The sequence below is a fragment of the Artemia franciscana genome, chromosome 1 (assembly GCF_032884065.1).
Source record: "Artemia franciscana chromosome 1, ASM3288406v1, whole genome shotgun sequence".
NCBI classification, from domain to species: domain Eukaryota; kingdom Metazoa; phylum Arthropoda; class Branchiopoda; order Anostraca; family Artemiidae; genus Artemia; species Artemia franciscana.
In genome coordinates, this window is record NC_088863.1 from 71,086,930 (window position 1) to 71,103,732 (window position 16,803).

Consider the following 16,803-nt stretch of genomic DNA (forward strand, 5'->3'; position numbering starts at 1 on the left):
ACCGAGGCATTTGATGAATAAAACTATCTTTAAAATTTAATGAATAAACCTTATCAACGAACGAATAATGGATACTTTTATTTCCTTTAAAATTGAAAAAAAAACATTTGGAAATAATAAGGTATTCAAACAACCTTGGAAAAATTCAAATGTTATAACCATAATCCTAGTACCTCTTCAATTCCAAAGCAAATTTAATTATAAGCTTCTAATATAAATTAGCTATTTATTCACCAATTATCGTGAATTAATCATTTCCATTTTTTGCGACAGTACAGAGGACACGACACGGCCACAACCCTGGAAACTGTAACAGTTGGATAGTTCTGTGTCCCAGCTGGTTTTGTGTTTTAATGAGCCATTTTTTATCAATGGTTATTTAGGCTCCTTTAAAACATTTTCAATGTGTATATCACAGTTGAAGTACCATTTTCCTGAGAAAATTTTTGTCATTTCTTAGGAACATTCATAAATCTACTCTCATAAAAAAATTCAAAAAGTTTTATCCAAAAGTTGTAGTCAAAAATTTTTTAGCTAATAATACTACACTTTATTATTCTCTTTTTCTTCAATTAGTTGTTATATTCATTACCATACATATTCAAGTTTCGGCTTTTTTTTACATCCGTTGTTCAAGATTATTTATAGCTCAAAATTTGTTATAGCTAATTTATAGCTCTTTGTTTATAGCTAAAAATTTACACACGTTTATGGTAATTTTAACACATATTTTTCTCTGTACTTCTTATTTTGTTTTAAATATTTATACATTTGTGGCTTTTTTCTTTCACAATTTTTCTCTTTATAATTAATTGATAAAATATTCTGAGACATTAGACCTAGCTTTTATTTCAGCTTTCTTATAATAAATAAATGGGCAAAATAAAATAAATACTTGAAATAACAAACCAAACAAATATATAATTATCAAATATTATAGAAATAAACAATTATCAAAATATTTATTAATTATCAAAAGTGAATAATTTCAGAAATAACAATTAATCTTGGTAATAAATAATTATTCCAATCCTTTTTTCTGAATCCGCGTATATACAGAAATGCACATTGTTTAGCGGTTAAGAGGCCATTGACTATTGCCAAGGAAACCCACTGAAAAATAATATATGGCTTTAGGAAAATTGTAGGTTTTTGAATGAAATCTCTGCATTCAAACACGTTCCAAAACTTCAGTGGCTTCAGCTATAATTTCAGAAAAAGCATCAGATTCACAGATGGAGCTGTAATCCTAATTTGGTTCGGTACTGAAAGAGACGAAGAGATAGGAAGAGAAGGGGGTAGGATGGAGAAGAGGGTATTTTTTTAATAGCGCAATCATATGATGCATATTTTTACCCAAAGGTTTCAAAGGGGGGCGGGAGAGGAAACCATTAGCCTCAAGAGATGTATGCTTTCAAAGAAATACTCCCATACAATCGTTATAGAAATTATGTCTTCAAAATAATTGCTCAAATTTTACTGGTCAGTAGAATTTGATCAGTAAAATACTGAGACAAGGAAATAGTGTCTTTAAAAATGATTGCTAAAATTGAGAAAAGGAAATAGTGAAAAACAATTGCTCAAATTTTACTGATCAGTAAAATTTGATTACTAAAATACTGATCAGTAATTTTCAGAGTAGGGCTCTGATTAAAATCTCCCTGATCACACCCGCACTTTACGTTACCACGGATTGGAAATTTGACCGTGGTTATAAGCAGTAGCTCATAGTAATTGAAAAAAGAAGCAGTTTCAAATAAAGTCCCAGACGTAAAAGAGTCACCTTCTCAGTGATTCAGGGATAGAAACTGTTACCGATATTAAGCTTAAAAGTAATGATATAAGCAAGTTCATAAAAATTTTCTATTCGTAAGCGACTTATTCTTATGTAAAGGCGACATTGTAAGTATTTGAAAAAGATATTGTTTTTGTAAGTATAAAATGAATATATTTGAACTGGTAATTAACTTTAGTTAGACATACCTGATAAGGTCCTCCAAGGAAATCTGGAATATATTCTTCTGGTATATAATCTAATAATCCACCAGGTTCAGAATAGTCCGTCCCGCCATGGAAAAGTATTTTAGTTCGTGTAACCTCATCTGAAAGATTAAGTAGGTTTAGTCACACACACTGATATACATATATATATATATATATATATATATATATATATATATATATATATATATATATATATATATATATATATATATATATGTATATATATATATATATATATATACTGCCTGAAAAAACATTCTTTAGTATACTGTCATTTAAGGGAAGACATATTTCATATTTAATTCCCGATCGTTTTTTAGGTTATGGCGGAATCCTCCTGCGTGGAAAATATTTTCCGGACCCCCCAAAGGAAAGTTTCTACCGCGAAAAACTCTCCACGGAGGATTTCTCCTGATGATAATTCTCCTCCCGTGGGACATTCTCCTTCCACGTAAAAAATCCCCCAAAGATTTCTAACTCCGCTAAAACCTTTTCCCCGACAATTCCCTCAGAGCATCTCCACATGTAAAATGGGTTTGCCAATGAGAAAGTACAACAAACAAAACAAATATTGTGTGTATGAATTCTGTCAAATTCCCCCCGTGTAAAAACCCCTGGAAATTTCATCACTAGAAGTTTCCCTTCAAGGGGGAAATTCTCCCTGTAGAAAATCCATCCCCAGACCCCCCCCCTCTCTCAGAAAAATATCTGTACACTTTCCAATAACAAATACTATATGCAGCAATAGGAAAATTTCATAACTGATGGCGCTTCCAACGGTGGCTCTGGGGAGTCATGTCATTCTCAAAGATATATTTATTAAACCTTTCAACTATAGGACTACTGAACAAAATTGCTATCTCAAAGTTTTGATCAGACAACTTTGGGAGAAAAGGGACTGGGGGGGGGGGATAGTTGTCCTCTAATTTTCTGGTAACTTAAAAAAAAAGCACTAGAATTTTTAATTTTCGCTCAAATGAACCCTCAGTCAATTTTGTAGGACTATTAGTTCGATCAGCCCTAGGAAGAACAAAGAAGAAAAAAAACACATCTGGGATCTTTCTTCTGGAAAAAAAATACAAAATTTCACATTTCTAAAGATTGGAGCTTGAAAGTCTTCTTTAAATTTTCTCTAGACCTTCTTTGATATATTCTATTTTTATTGTTATTTAGAAGCAGGCTATACCTATTAGTCAGAGCGCCAGATTCTGTATCGTGCACCCACCCATGCCGGAAGGTACAAAAATGCTGAGGACGGATCCTAGGGTAGTCGACCATGCTGAAAACGAATATCGTAGGGCGCATGTTCGCCGTTGGGGCGTTTCTGAGATATAGGTCAAAAACGCCAAGTTTAGCCTATAACTAAGTGTGACGATTCAGGATTTTTTTGTGACTTATTGGGCTGAGGAATCTGGCGTAATGTTATATCAATCGAAAGAAGAGATCTAGATCTACAAGAATATGATTTTTAAATTAAAAAAAAAACACTAGTTTTTTCTCTATTTACTGCAGTTTCAAAATAAGTGCTGTAAAATTCAACAATATCTCAAAGAAAGGCTAAAAACTCAAAATTTCTTCAAGGTAACAAATTTTTTTTTCATATCCGAAAAGAAAGTGCATTCAATTCCGTACAATTTGAGCTAAAACTATTGTTATTTTTAAAAGGTCTGCGATTTTTTTGTAGTGTCACTGAAATGATCACTAGCCGTATCGTGAAAAAGGACATGTTTTTTTTTCTTCAAATGGTAGGAATACTTCAAACTTCATAACTGTTTAAAATTTTTAACTTTTACTTAAAAATAAAAATAGGTTTAAAAAAAATGTTGACTTTTTTTTTCTTATAGAATGGACGAATATGTTTTCTGGTGTACTAAAGCGTCTGCAATTACCTTTTTGGGACCTGATTTGCCAGTAATACGACTGAGCTATTTACTACATAAATGAATTCTGCTTCCCAGATGGATTGGCTTCATGGATTGGAGTTGTCTTACTCGGCCTGCCCGTAAAATTGGGTAATAGTAACTGATTAGGGACCTGTTTTAATTAAAAGTAAAGGTATGAAATAAAATTTTCACAAATATTCCTCATTTTCTTCTTCCGAGAATTCAGATGGGGCAAGGTCAGACTCCCTGCATGCCCTCCTCGTTCCGTGGCAGGAGCATAAGGTGCAGCATCCTTTCATTTTTGAGCAGCTGCAGCCTTTCCTGTATCTTCCACTTTTACATCTGCAGTAAGATTCCAGGCTTGATGCTTCTTTACAGTTTGAGACGACCGCATCTACTCCTCCTTCAGCCATCTTCTATCCAAGGAGAAGTGGATCTGGAATGCTCGGCCGAGCCTGTACTGACGACAAGATTATCTATGTAGCGAATATGGCTCTTCGTATGCATGGCTCGAAGGTGGAAGTCTTTTCATATCTTGTTTCTGGTACAGAATGTAAGCCCTTACACTGGCCAGTAAATTGAATCCGGCCTGTTTATCGTACTGTTTAAAATGACCTGGAATTTTGATAGGTCGTAAAATTCTCGAAACGCGTCGACTGAAAGCTTCCCTTCTGCATCCTTGATCTGCTCCGTCACAGACACCATTTTTGAGGCAAAAGTTGGAGACACCGCGGTGTTCAAGAAAGAAGCTTTCCCGACGCCGAAGATAAAGTTCGTTGTGTCACAACCTGGCAGACAGTGCACGAACGGTAACATAATCTGCTCCTCTTTGGACAAGTGGACTCCATCCACCGGCTCGTGTACTGGGATAATGTAAGTCGGGAACTTCAAGAAAAGTTCGCTCAGTCCTTCAGCTTGAAGCTCTTCAAAAATGAACACAGGCTACTGCCACGTCTGTGTCGTTGGCATGCACAACGATGCTACGAAGCTACAAGCGTAACAGCTAGCGTACTTGGCATGTGTCATAAGGCGTTGGTCAGTCTCTTCGTGGCTGGAGGACAAGCATTCCTCGTAGTAACAGTGTTCTGGTAAAGTTGGACAGCAGCCACGCTTGACCAAAGACACTTTGAATCTCTCCTTGAACCCACCTGAGAGAAAATGGTTGAATGCGTTCGGAAGCTGATCACTCATCTGCTCCTTGGCTTCATCCAAAATTTCGAGGAGCCGGCTTTTAGACACTGAGCTTGCAAGTTTGATTCTTTGATTATGCTAAGAGCGGAATTTTGGAGGTTTTTCCCTTTCCCTCGTCGGAGTCTGCATGCTGATTTCATAGAGATCAACTGTCCGGTGTCCGTGAGCTTCCCAAACAGCCCGTTGTACCGATGTGCGACAACGTGGACTTCAGGAATACCCACTGGAAGATAATTCAGCAATGATAGAAGCAATCTTTCCGCGAACGATTTGACTGTTTCAAACCTGGCAGGCCGATATGACCTTATCTTTGACATTAGGTCAATGATGTGTACTGTAGCTGATGTTGTTTCTTTGGATTTCAAAGTGGCCGGCCAAGCTGAAAGTCCTCCTTTTTTTCTTAGCCAGTTCAACAGCAGAGCTTTGTTCCCCGCCCTCATTTTTCAGCCAGAGGATGTCTCGGTTGATTGTTGCGGAAGATGTTCAAAAATGGATGGAGGAAAAGGAAGAATCTCTTTGGTGAGGATCTTTGCATCGGCTTTCTCATTTTCTTCGTCGTAGCTCAACTGAGCAGTAATATTTCTCTATAAGGCTGTTACTTCAGAGCTCAGGAGATCGGTTTTAGGGACACCATTCACTTTCTGAGTTTTTCTCTCTGAAGGGAAAGTTCGGAGTACAACCTTTTTCACATCGTCTTTCCTGTTGCACAGAAAGTCCTCAACCACCTCTTTTCCTTTTTTGGCTACGCAAGTAATATCAGAAACAATCTTCTCATCGTCCACAACTTCTGACGTCACAATATCCACTAGGTCGAAGTCCACTCTGCTGAACGGATTGCCACATGTAGTGAAAATGTCACGAACTCTACCTCGTGAAAGTTGTAATCCCGTCGTCGTCGACTGATTGTCTTCGTGATATTTCAATGTCTCTGTGGATACGTTGACTACTTGCAGGAAACCATTGCTGATGGCAGCGGAAATCGGTAAGGTAAGAATCCAAGCTTCAGTCTGTCTCTCATCCATTTGTTCTCCTATTATTCCGGCCGTCGTCTTTGCATCCTTGTTCACTGTACATTCCAGTATCTGATCGGAACAGGTGGCCGTAAACCTGGTGTGCGTTCTCTTCACTGCGAAGTATCCTTTCATGAGCCTTCTGTGTACATCAGGAAAGGTTTGTGGTAAACTTCGCATGTCATATAGGTACTGTATGAGACATCTTGTACACTGAGGATGGTCAGCCACCAACAAGTATGGCAACATCTGAGCAGTTGCTGTCAAATGAGACTCCCAGTCACAGTCTCGTTCAGCATAATTGAATTGCATCGCTATTTCAAGTATTTCTAAGAACTACCGCCAGAAAGCAAACGTGGGTGACGCATTTCGAAGGGTTTCGAAGGCATTCATTATGGGAGCCAAAGTGATTAAGGTATCGTTTGCCTTCTGAAGTGACGTCTTCTTGTGCTTCGGAGCAATACTCTTCCAAGGACTCCCAATAGAGGGCTGGCAAGACCTCGCACAGTATGCAGCAGGCATTGATATCTTGGTAGTAGCCTTTCCCTTGAAATAGCTTTTCGCATGTACCAGGTAGCAGCAGCTTTGCCTGCACTATAATTTCTTTGAGTCCGGAGCTGTCCATTATCTTACCAACTGCCTTGGTTAGTTGAGCAGGAGGTGGAAGCCTCCCATCCGTAGGATTACGTTTTCGAAGTCATCCAGGTATTTACTTTTCACTCCCTGTGCTAGCTGATAGATGAAGAGATCTTGCGTGACCACCATATCGTCACATCCGACAGCTTTACTTATCGCCGTGAACGTTCGCAGAGATTTTTCGACTGTTGCATGGTTGTTTGGTGCTTCATGAAGGAAAAGCAAGATATTAGATTAAACATTGACAAATCAATTTCAAATCACAGATGTTCCATTTGACAAGCATTTTCACTAGAACTGGAAGTTCCAATACTAAATCTGATTGATCAATGTAACATGCCTTTTTATCAGTCCTTATAAATCTAAATTAGTATCACCTACTTTCTTGTGATATTTAATTTTGTAAATTACTTTCATTAAGTCTCTTACTTCTGCAAAAAAAAAATTACACTCATTTTTCCAGCCAACTTTACAACACCAAAAGTGCTCTTAAAAATTCTATTTTTTTAAAATTGTTTTTTGATCTTCCAAATTTGTGTCATATTCTTCATTATCATCCATCAGCTAATCAGTATTTGCGTCAGAATCACATGTTGAATCAACCTGAAGTAACTGTTTTTGTTTTTTTATCTTGGCCTACCTGACTCACTTTTCTTTTTCATCTTCTGCTGGTCAATTTCTTCTGCTTAGTTTATCAATCAACTTCCCGCTAAGTAGCAGGTTACTAAACAAAATTCATATTATCGGGTACACTCGCTAAAAAAGTTGCAGACCCCCCAGATATAATAATTTAAACTTTTTTTCTTAGCTCAATGTGTTCGGAATTAAACGGGCTTTCTTTTTTAATATAAAAAATACTTTATCTTGAAAAAATTTCTGTTAGAAATTTGTTGAAAAAAATCTGACTTTTTTTTAAACTGCAGTAAAAGTGTGATATTTTTTATTTTTTTTTACAAACAAAAATCATATTCGTGTAGCCCCAAGTCTCTTCTTTCTATTGATGGAAGAGTACGCTGGATTTGACCAATCTTATCTGTAAAAAAAAAAATAGAATCATCGATCCCAATTATAGGCCAAATTTGGTGTTTTTGACCTATATCTCAGAAACGCCCCAACGGCGAATATGGACCCTACGATATGCGTTTTCAGCATGGTCGACTACCATGGGATCCACCCTTAACATTTTTGTACCTTCCGGCATGGGTACTAATCGAAATAAGCGAGATACAGAATCTGGCGCTCTGACTATATGTTTTGCTTTGGTGTCCTTCTCTCTGCAGCCCTGTTCATTTTCTATGCGTGACAACAGTGGTAAAAGCGACAAAGTCTGAATGTTGACACTTGTCCAAAGCATAATTTCCAGGGAAAACAATTATACTGAGAGAAACTTTCTACGGGGGAATTTTTCGAGGGAACATTTTCCACAGAGGGGAGGATTTCCTGGGATTGAAAAGTGATAAAAATTAAATAAAAAAGACAAGCTTTTCTTGCTGAAAGTAAGAAGCGACACTGAAACTTGAAACAAACGGAAATTATTCCGTAACATGAATAGCCAAGTATCGAGGAGCGAGGCATCCCCCCTTATAAACGGAATAGTTTCCCTTCGTTTTAGGTTTTTAACGTTGCTCTTTACTCACAATAAGAAAAACTTTTGTTTATATTTAATTATAAATAAAGGCAAAAATTCCAATGAAGTTGAATAGAATACTCACCAATAAAGGCTCCAATAATAGTCCATAGAATTGGGAAAACCCTTGGAGCTCGTGTAATTAGAATGCGACCCATGGTTTCTGGGTAGTTGGCCTCAACAATCTCGATTATTCGAAGCAATGTCTGGAAAAGATATAGCTATTTTAATTTGAACTGGTGTGTACAAACTCCCAGAGTAACCGAAGAATTGGTTAGATGGAGTGCTCAATCTAAGCTAATGAGGCACTGAGTCCCCTTTAAGTATCAAAGATAATGAAAACGATATCCAATGGTTTGAATTGGCTAAACTGAAACCTGCACAGTGAACAATTAAGACAAATACGGAATTGAATTTTACTTCAAATATAGTTAAGTGTTTTTTTTGGCAGTAGCAGGCATCAAATCCATAAAATGAAGTATGGGTTACAATGACCAAAATTCAAACTAAAATGTAGCACCGGAGAGCTTAAGAAAGTAAAGCTTTGTTTGAAGACACAGTTATCTTTGAGAATCAACAGATTGTTAGTCTTTGAATTTTTAAGAAAAAAAAACGTTGACAAATTAAGCAAAATTAATTTTATCTATTCATTTTGATGGTTCAAGGTGAGAAGAGTGACAAAATATGAGAATGCCCTGTAAACCTACAAATTACAAACAAAATAGAAAAATATTAGAAATTAGGGTACAAATAGACCTAAAATATGTTAAAAGAGAAAAAATGATTTTATTTTTAAAGGCTGAAAATGTTTTCTTCTTGTAAATTAAAGGAAAACTCCAGCCAAACATTTACTTCAAGCGAGGGGACAATTTGTATAAACAATTAAAGAACTTGGGAAAACAAACACCAAAAGCATGTTTTCAAGAAAAAACTGTTTGGATATTTCCGTTTAGCGGTAAAATGCCCAAATCATTTTAGAAGTAAGGATGTCCAAAGTTTCTGAGAGCCAAGATCTCTAAGATCTTTAGAATACAGGGCTTCATGAACTTTGCCAAAAACTGAACGACTTTTTGATAAGGATATTAATATTTAATCCCTCAGTAATATTTCTGAGAATATTTAAGGTCTACACTAAGATTAAGAAACTAAAGAGTAACATTACGTCTCGTAGCTGGCAGCATTTATTTAGCATAGAGTGGGGAATGCCCCTTCCTTGTCCCCAAACTCCCCCTCGTGGTCGTAGAAACTTCGAGGATGCCCGTTCGATTAAAAATTGAGAGTTCTAGCTCCTTTTTTATAAATCGAAAGTGATTGGAGTCCAACAAGCTCCTGTCCTAAAACTGTTTTTGATATATGGTCCTTTTAAACTCTTAGGACACCTGATCGACATTTTGAGGTACCTATTTTGTACATTCTCATGAAGAGGCAAAGTATAAAAACGTAAAAAAAAACTTTAAGGACTAAAACAGTCATGCAGATCTAGTAGTTAACTTTAATTAATGATAAAATTCAGTCACCAACTTGGAGAAACAGTGGCACACATAGCAAGCTTGTATATCAAGCCATACATGTCATCAGTGTGCCACAGATGCATGTAAAAAATCCCAGCAAATTTAAAAACTCTCTATAGGATTGTGTACTCTCGTGTCAGCATGAATGCTAGGCGACAAAGAACTCGTGATTACGAACGAGTGATTGTATCTTGATGAAATTTGATATTTAGAATGACCTTGTAACTCAGACCTTTATTTCAAATCCTGACCGGATCCGGTGACACTGGGGGGAGTCGGAGTGGGAAATCGGAAATCTTGGAAAACGCTTAGAGTGGAGAGTAGAGAATTCGAAAAAAATCGAAAAAATGAGCTACTTTTAACTTACGAACGCGTGCCCAGATATTGATGAAATTTGATATCTAGAAGGGTCTTGTGTTACACAGCTCTCATTTAAAATCCTGACCAGATCCAATGATCCGTCTAAAGCACACGGGCTCCAAGGTCCAGGATGGCTTGGTTTTATACAAGGCAAGAGGTAGATGAGCTAATCAGAACCCCTATTCGACCAGTGTGCCTGCCTATGGAAGCGTGGTTTTTCTCGTGAGTGATTCATCGGTCACGGTAACAGTATAGGATTTGTTTTACGAAGATTCACATGACTTTACATTACAGCAAACACTCACATGAAAGCACGATTCAACTTTGAAGATCTTAATTTTGAATTTGTCAAAGTGTTGTTGGAAACATTTTGCTTAGATTTAGATTTCTATCACAAATCTAATTCTTCTCGATCACAAATTCTTCTCGACAAATTCAGCATGCCTGGATGGTATAACCCAAAGATTGATGAGGATTAGAAACACCAAGCCATGAACAACCTATCAAAAAGACTAGATTATGAAAATACATGAACTGAAGAATACTGGGGACAAATATTGAACATGAAGGACGATGCTGAATATATTGGTCTTCGCAATCTTAAATGAATCTTCTTTTAAGCAATTCTGCAGCCAACACATTATTTAGCAAGTTGGAAATCATCAAAACTGACACAATTTAAATCTTGTCTATTCCATCGCAATTTCAGAATGAGGAGGGTCAACTCAAGTGTCATATCAATATGTGGTCAGTATGAACCTAACAGCGCGGTCAAGCCAAACACTTCGTGAATGACCATTAATAAAACTTCAAGTTCGGACAATGCCATCTATACTCAAGGCGACAGATGAGGGCGAGGCTGCATATTTTAGAATCCAGCCTCCACAATTTTTCTATTTGAAGAAACTGAATATATTGGCAATATTGACAAGTCAAAATTTTATTCTAATGTTTTTTTTTATTAGTGATAATTCATATTTAGCTTATTTATTCATACTGTAACTAGCACTTTGTATTAGCAAATAATTGTCGTTCATAAAGGTCGAACTACGAGAGCGATTAAGCCTAAAGTCTAAGATTAGCTGTGACTAATATTAAATGCACAAGTATACGAGGCTAGTTTACAAACTAAAAGCTAACTTTTTCACCCCTAAACTTGTAACCCCCAAAAAGCTATAGCTAAAATAACCTATCTCTTATCAAAGCCCTATTCCCTGTTAAAAAGGCCTAAAATCTTTTCTCATTGTCTGGTTAAAATTACTTGCCTAATTAGATATATGACCACCAAAGTTTGTGACTATCAAAACAGAATAACTAAGATATAATGTTAATTGCTGACCTTATCAAATAATATTGTGCAAAAAAATTAATTGATCAACCAAAAAAAAAGTTTGAGACTAGCAATTTTTAAATTAGCCTTGCTTTTTTTTAATTTTTCTTTTTTGTAGTTGCTTCTAATTGAACCTTTGTTAATAGCTATATTTTAGAAAATTTTTAGAAAATTTTAAAATTTTTAGAGAAGTTTTAGAATATTTTTAGAAAATGAATTGATCAACACAAAAAAAATAATTTGAGACTAGCAATTTTTAAATTAGCCTTGCTTTTTTTTAATTGTTCTTTTTTCGTAGTTGCTTCTAATTGAACCTTTGTTAATAGCTACATTTTAGAATATTTTTAGGAAATTTTTAAGAATATTTTAGAAAATGAATTCTAATTGAACCTTTGTTAATAGCTATATTTTAGAAAATTTTTAGAAAATTTTAAAATTTTTAGAGAAGTTTTAGAATATTTTTAGAAAATGAATTGATCAACACAAAAAAAATAATTTGAGACTAGCAATTTTTAAATTAGCCTTGCTTTTTTTTAATTGTTCTTTTTTCGTAGTTGCTTCTAATTGAACCTTTGTTAATAGCTACATTTTAGAATATTTTTAGAAAATTTTTAGAATATTTCAGAAAATGAATTGATCAACACAAAAGAAAAATAATCTTAGACTAGCAATTTTTAAATTAGCCTTGCTTTTTGTTGATTGAGTTTTTTTTGGTAGTTGCTTGTAATTGAACCTTTATTAATAGCTACATTTTGACTGCTATACTCAATAGGGGGGAAACATCTATGTATTCTTTTGTAACTACCTTCATTAGTTGCAATCCAATTAGAGAAGAGTAGTTAATTCTGATCTTAATGATCAAAGACACCTCAATACAATATAATCCATGTCACTACTTTTAAACAGTCTTGAAATTTCATTTAAAATTACTGCTCAAATGAAGCTGTTGAGCATGCAAATTTAGCGCAAAACTAATACGATATTCATTCTATCCCGTTCGAAGATATAATCTAGATTTTTTATCACATGTCTCAAAACTCTGTAACTTTTGGAGATATAACTGGGACGAGAACAAAAAAAAACGAGTTATAAAGCCGGCCAAGCGTGTATTTTTTTTCAAATTAGCCTTTAACTCTAGAAAGAAGTCCATGGGACTTTATCAACTTCTCTCTCAACATATATAGCGCAAAATTAATACAATATTCATTCTATCCCGTTCGAAGATGTAATTTAGATTTTTTATCACATGTCTCAAAACTCTGTAACTTTTGGAGATATAATTGGGACGAGTTATATCTCCAAAAGTTACAGAGTTTTGAGACATGTGATAAAAAATCTAAATTACATCTTCGAACGGGATAGAATTTAGTTTTCGGGATAGTTTTCTATTTGATTATTAGTTTCATTAAATGAAAAAACTATCAGACTAACAGTCAAAGTAAAATATTGACAACGTACAGCAGTGTTACAATAAAACTACGCCGAAACAAGAATGAAAAAGGCTTGGACAAAGGAATTAATCATATTTTCTCTCCTATCTTCAACACGACTACCTACCTATTGTAGGCTATGAGCTCTTAGAAACTTTAAAAAGGGTTCTCATTCCTAAATAAGTCCTGCCCAAACTCCAACAAGTACAAGAAACGTGGAAGATTTGGACGCAACCCATAGTATGAACACAAGGGACAGTGGATTTCTACCATAAATAAGAATGTATTAACAGCAATTTCTAGTCAGACTTATCCAATTCCAATATTCGTCATGTAAAAAAAAAAATTCAACTATTAAGCATGTCCAAATAGAGTCCAGTTAGTTTAGTACTAGAACTTAACTTTTAAGCCAGTTACCACTAGAAAACAGCTAGACTAAGCAGAATCTCAATCCTGTTACAGGATATTAACACATGTTCATATATGCCGATTGGTTTTGAAAAAAGTAAAAAAAAACCTCAAGAACAAGAATAGGTCAAGGCAGTTTCTGCAGTTAAGTGTCTTCAAGATACCAAGACACCTATCTATATCGATACCGATCTATACCGACAGCACTAATTCTATTATTTCAAGACATGTTGCATATACCACAGACATGCATTGAATAGCTCCTTAAGGCAGGATACATATTTTGGGGTTTTAAAATATATTGCTGACATCCCTGTTTTACATACTCAAAAAAAGCGACACTAAGAACAAAAATATATTTCATGATAAGAACAAAGTATACTTTATAAATATATTAAGAATAAAATATGCTAATATATAGTAAATATATTAATATAATACGTACTAAATATAATGCTAAAATATACTAAAAATATTAAAAATAATAAAAATACTACAACTAATACTAAAAATACTAAAATACTAAATATACTAAAAGAAAAATTTAATACTTGAAAGTGTACTAAAAAATACTAAAAAAATGCGAACAAAATATATTTTATGCAAAAATCTTAGCAAATTTTCCTCTCTTCCCTTGAAAGATTTTTCAGTTCCTTGGAAAAACTTAGCATAGGCTACCGTCTGAATCTCAGTAGATATAATATTTATGTAGACCTGAGCCTCCTTTACCTTAAAAATTATTTCTTCATCATTTTCGTGACTCTCAGGCTCGATTCTTTGCACACGCACTCCAGAAAAAGATACAAAATATGTAAGTCACGGACCATTTCACCTCAGTAGGTCAGTAAAACTAATCATATGTTGAATACCAAAAACTTACGCCTAAAATCGAGAAATTAAGGAAAATCACATAGAGAATAAAGTTACCAAATTTTGTGATAAATCACCAACGATGGCAACCCACCTATCAACAAACTGAGATTGTTCTCTGCTATTCGTTGCCTACTCTTGATTTTTCCGCTTGTATCTAAGTCAGATTTAGCCGGCGCGAAGTAGAGATCCACTTGCCTTAGTTTTAAACGTCAGGATTTACCTTACATTGACGATTGTTTGGCTCATTTTCGGTCGATTTCCGATTTGGCAAGCCGCAAGTATGCACAGTTTTGAATGCACTGTATTCATTGAACATTCAGGTTAAATGAAAAAGCCAAACAATTATAGAACATTTTTTGCTCTATTTATTACTGCCATTTGTGGGAATATCGAATGTAATAGTTGAGAGTTTACCTCAAATTGCAGAGGAAATTTGTTTTGGCTTTTCTTTATTCTATATTTTTTATACTTTTTTTTTATTCCAACAAAATATTCTTTTTTAACTTTTATAAAACAAAGACTGGCAAAATCGGTCAAATGCTTATCAGAAGCAAACCAGGAAATTCGTAATAGGGGAAGAATGGGAATTTCAATTTGAGAGGCATGTCCACTCAAAAATATGCATTCACCATAGTGTTGCAGATCAAAAATGGGTAAATATTTTGCTGGTCATACTATTGACTTATACTACTACTACTAACTCACTGCAGCACCAAGCCGCCTGAGGCCAACACAGCTACGCACGCTCCTCCTCCAACCTAATCTATTTAAAGCCTCCCTCTTTACACCCTCCCAGGAAGTTCCCATTTCCTTTAAATCTTTATTTATGACATCCTCCCAACCCAGACAAGGACAACCTGCTTTCCGTGTAGCCCCAGACGGTTGGCCAAAAAGGACAATCTTCGGTAATCTGTCATCCTTCATCCGTAGAACGTGGCCTAGCCATCTCAACCTTTCTTTCATTATAGCCCCAGAAAGCGGGCTATAATATATAGGGCTATAATTTATAAGAATTGACTTATAAATAAAGCAAATATAACACTCGATGGCTTTTTCTTATGGTCGACAGATGAGGGCGATATGAATACGAATATAATAATCGTACCTATCGCAAATTCAAATTTAAGGCCTTTTTGAACCCTTGTAAATGACCGAAAAATTCCTAGTTTTTGGGTATAAACAAGGTTTAAACCATGGATTTCAAACATACTATCAAGGAGGCACACTCGTGCCTCTTTAAAGAGGCGAACCACGACAATGTTAAGCGATCTTCGGTTCCAGTGGTTGCAGAGGGATGGGGAGGGATGCATTTCGTAGCCCGAGCTCCAACTAAGAAACCTGCCAAATTTCATCCCCCTCCGACTTTTCCTTCATGGGGAAAATCTGACCGAAAGTTTCGACCACCCAACCCCACCCCCCCCCCCCTTTAACGTTGTCCGATCGGGCTGAAATTCACAAGTTAAGGTCCCCTAGGGCCCAGGAGCTTATCCGCGAAATTTCAGCTCGATCCGATAACTCCTTCCCTGTTTTCCAGAAACCACGCATAGCCACTTAATGTTCATTTTCTTTTTTTTCTGCCACGCCTACAGGTCACAGCCGACATCGGATCTGGGTGTACGAAGACTCATTCGACGCGGAATTCTCCGAGTAATTTTCCTGGAAAGTTTCGTCGGAAAATCTTAACCCCCCGATTTTCTAGCTTAGAAAAACCCATTTCCCCATTGAAGGTAAAATTTTCTCTTGTAATAACATCACTTGTTTGAAAAATTCTTACACTAACAGCAGCTTGGCGCAGCGGAAGCGTGCTGGGCCCATAACCCAGAGGTCGGTGGATCGAAACCGCTAGCTGCTAACTTTTTAAAATTTGTAAAATTAGGTAATTTTGTCAGTTTGAATTATTGATACAGAAAGGGAGAAAATAAACATGGAAACATGTGATCAGAATTACATACTGGAATGTTCACAAGAATTTATACTGAAGCGGGGGTAAGGCTTGATGGAAGCAAGTTAAAAGAACCATTTAAATTGATTTCCTAATTGAAGCCGTTGGTGAAATTTTCTATTGTAATAACTTGTTTGATAACAAGCATAACAGCAGCTTGGCGCAGCGGAAGCGCGCTGGGCCCATAAACCGGAGGCGGGTGGGTAAAAACCACTAGCTGCTAAATTTTTAATTAAGCTGCTAAACTATTAAAATTATCAAAATTAGATAATTTTGTCAGTTTGAATTTATTGATACAGAAAGCGAGAAAATAAACATGGAAAATTATTATTAAATTACATCCACCATGGATTGTAGAAAAACGTACAGAAATAATATGAAAAAAACTTCGTTTTCTTAAAGAGTTAAAGAGGCTGCGTCCCAAAGTCGAACCTTAAAACGTACAGGAATTGGAGAGGCAGTTGGGGGGCTGCCGCCCCCCAAACCCCCCGCTTTTAAATACTCTTTTGTACAGGTTTTTTGTTGTGGGGGGCTGCCGCCTTCCTGACCCCCCGCTCTTGCCTTCGGAAAGGCCCTCTTTTAATTAACAAAAAATTGA

The 16,803-nt window shown here is 35.7% G+C and overlaps 1 protein-coding gene across 2 annotated transcripts in view; it reads right to left on the reverse strand.

Moving 5' to 3' along the window:
* LOC136033526 (SEC14-like protein 1) overlaps positions 1-16,803 on the reverse strand; it is a 139,721-nt gene that overhangs the window by 44,668 nt on the left and 78,250 nt on the right. For both annotated transcript variants that reach the window (XM_065714275.1, XM_065714272.1), the window contains exons 11-12: positions 8,437-8,557; positions 1,984-2,102 (exon numbers count right to left, since the gene is read on the reverse strand). In XM_065714275.1, the coding sequence (XP_065570347.1) occupies positions 1,984-2,102; positions 8,437-8,557 (240 nt within the window). The remainder of the gene's footprint in view (positions 1-1,983; positions 2,103-8,436; positions 8,558-16,803) is intronic.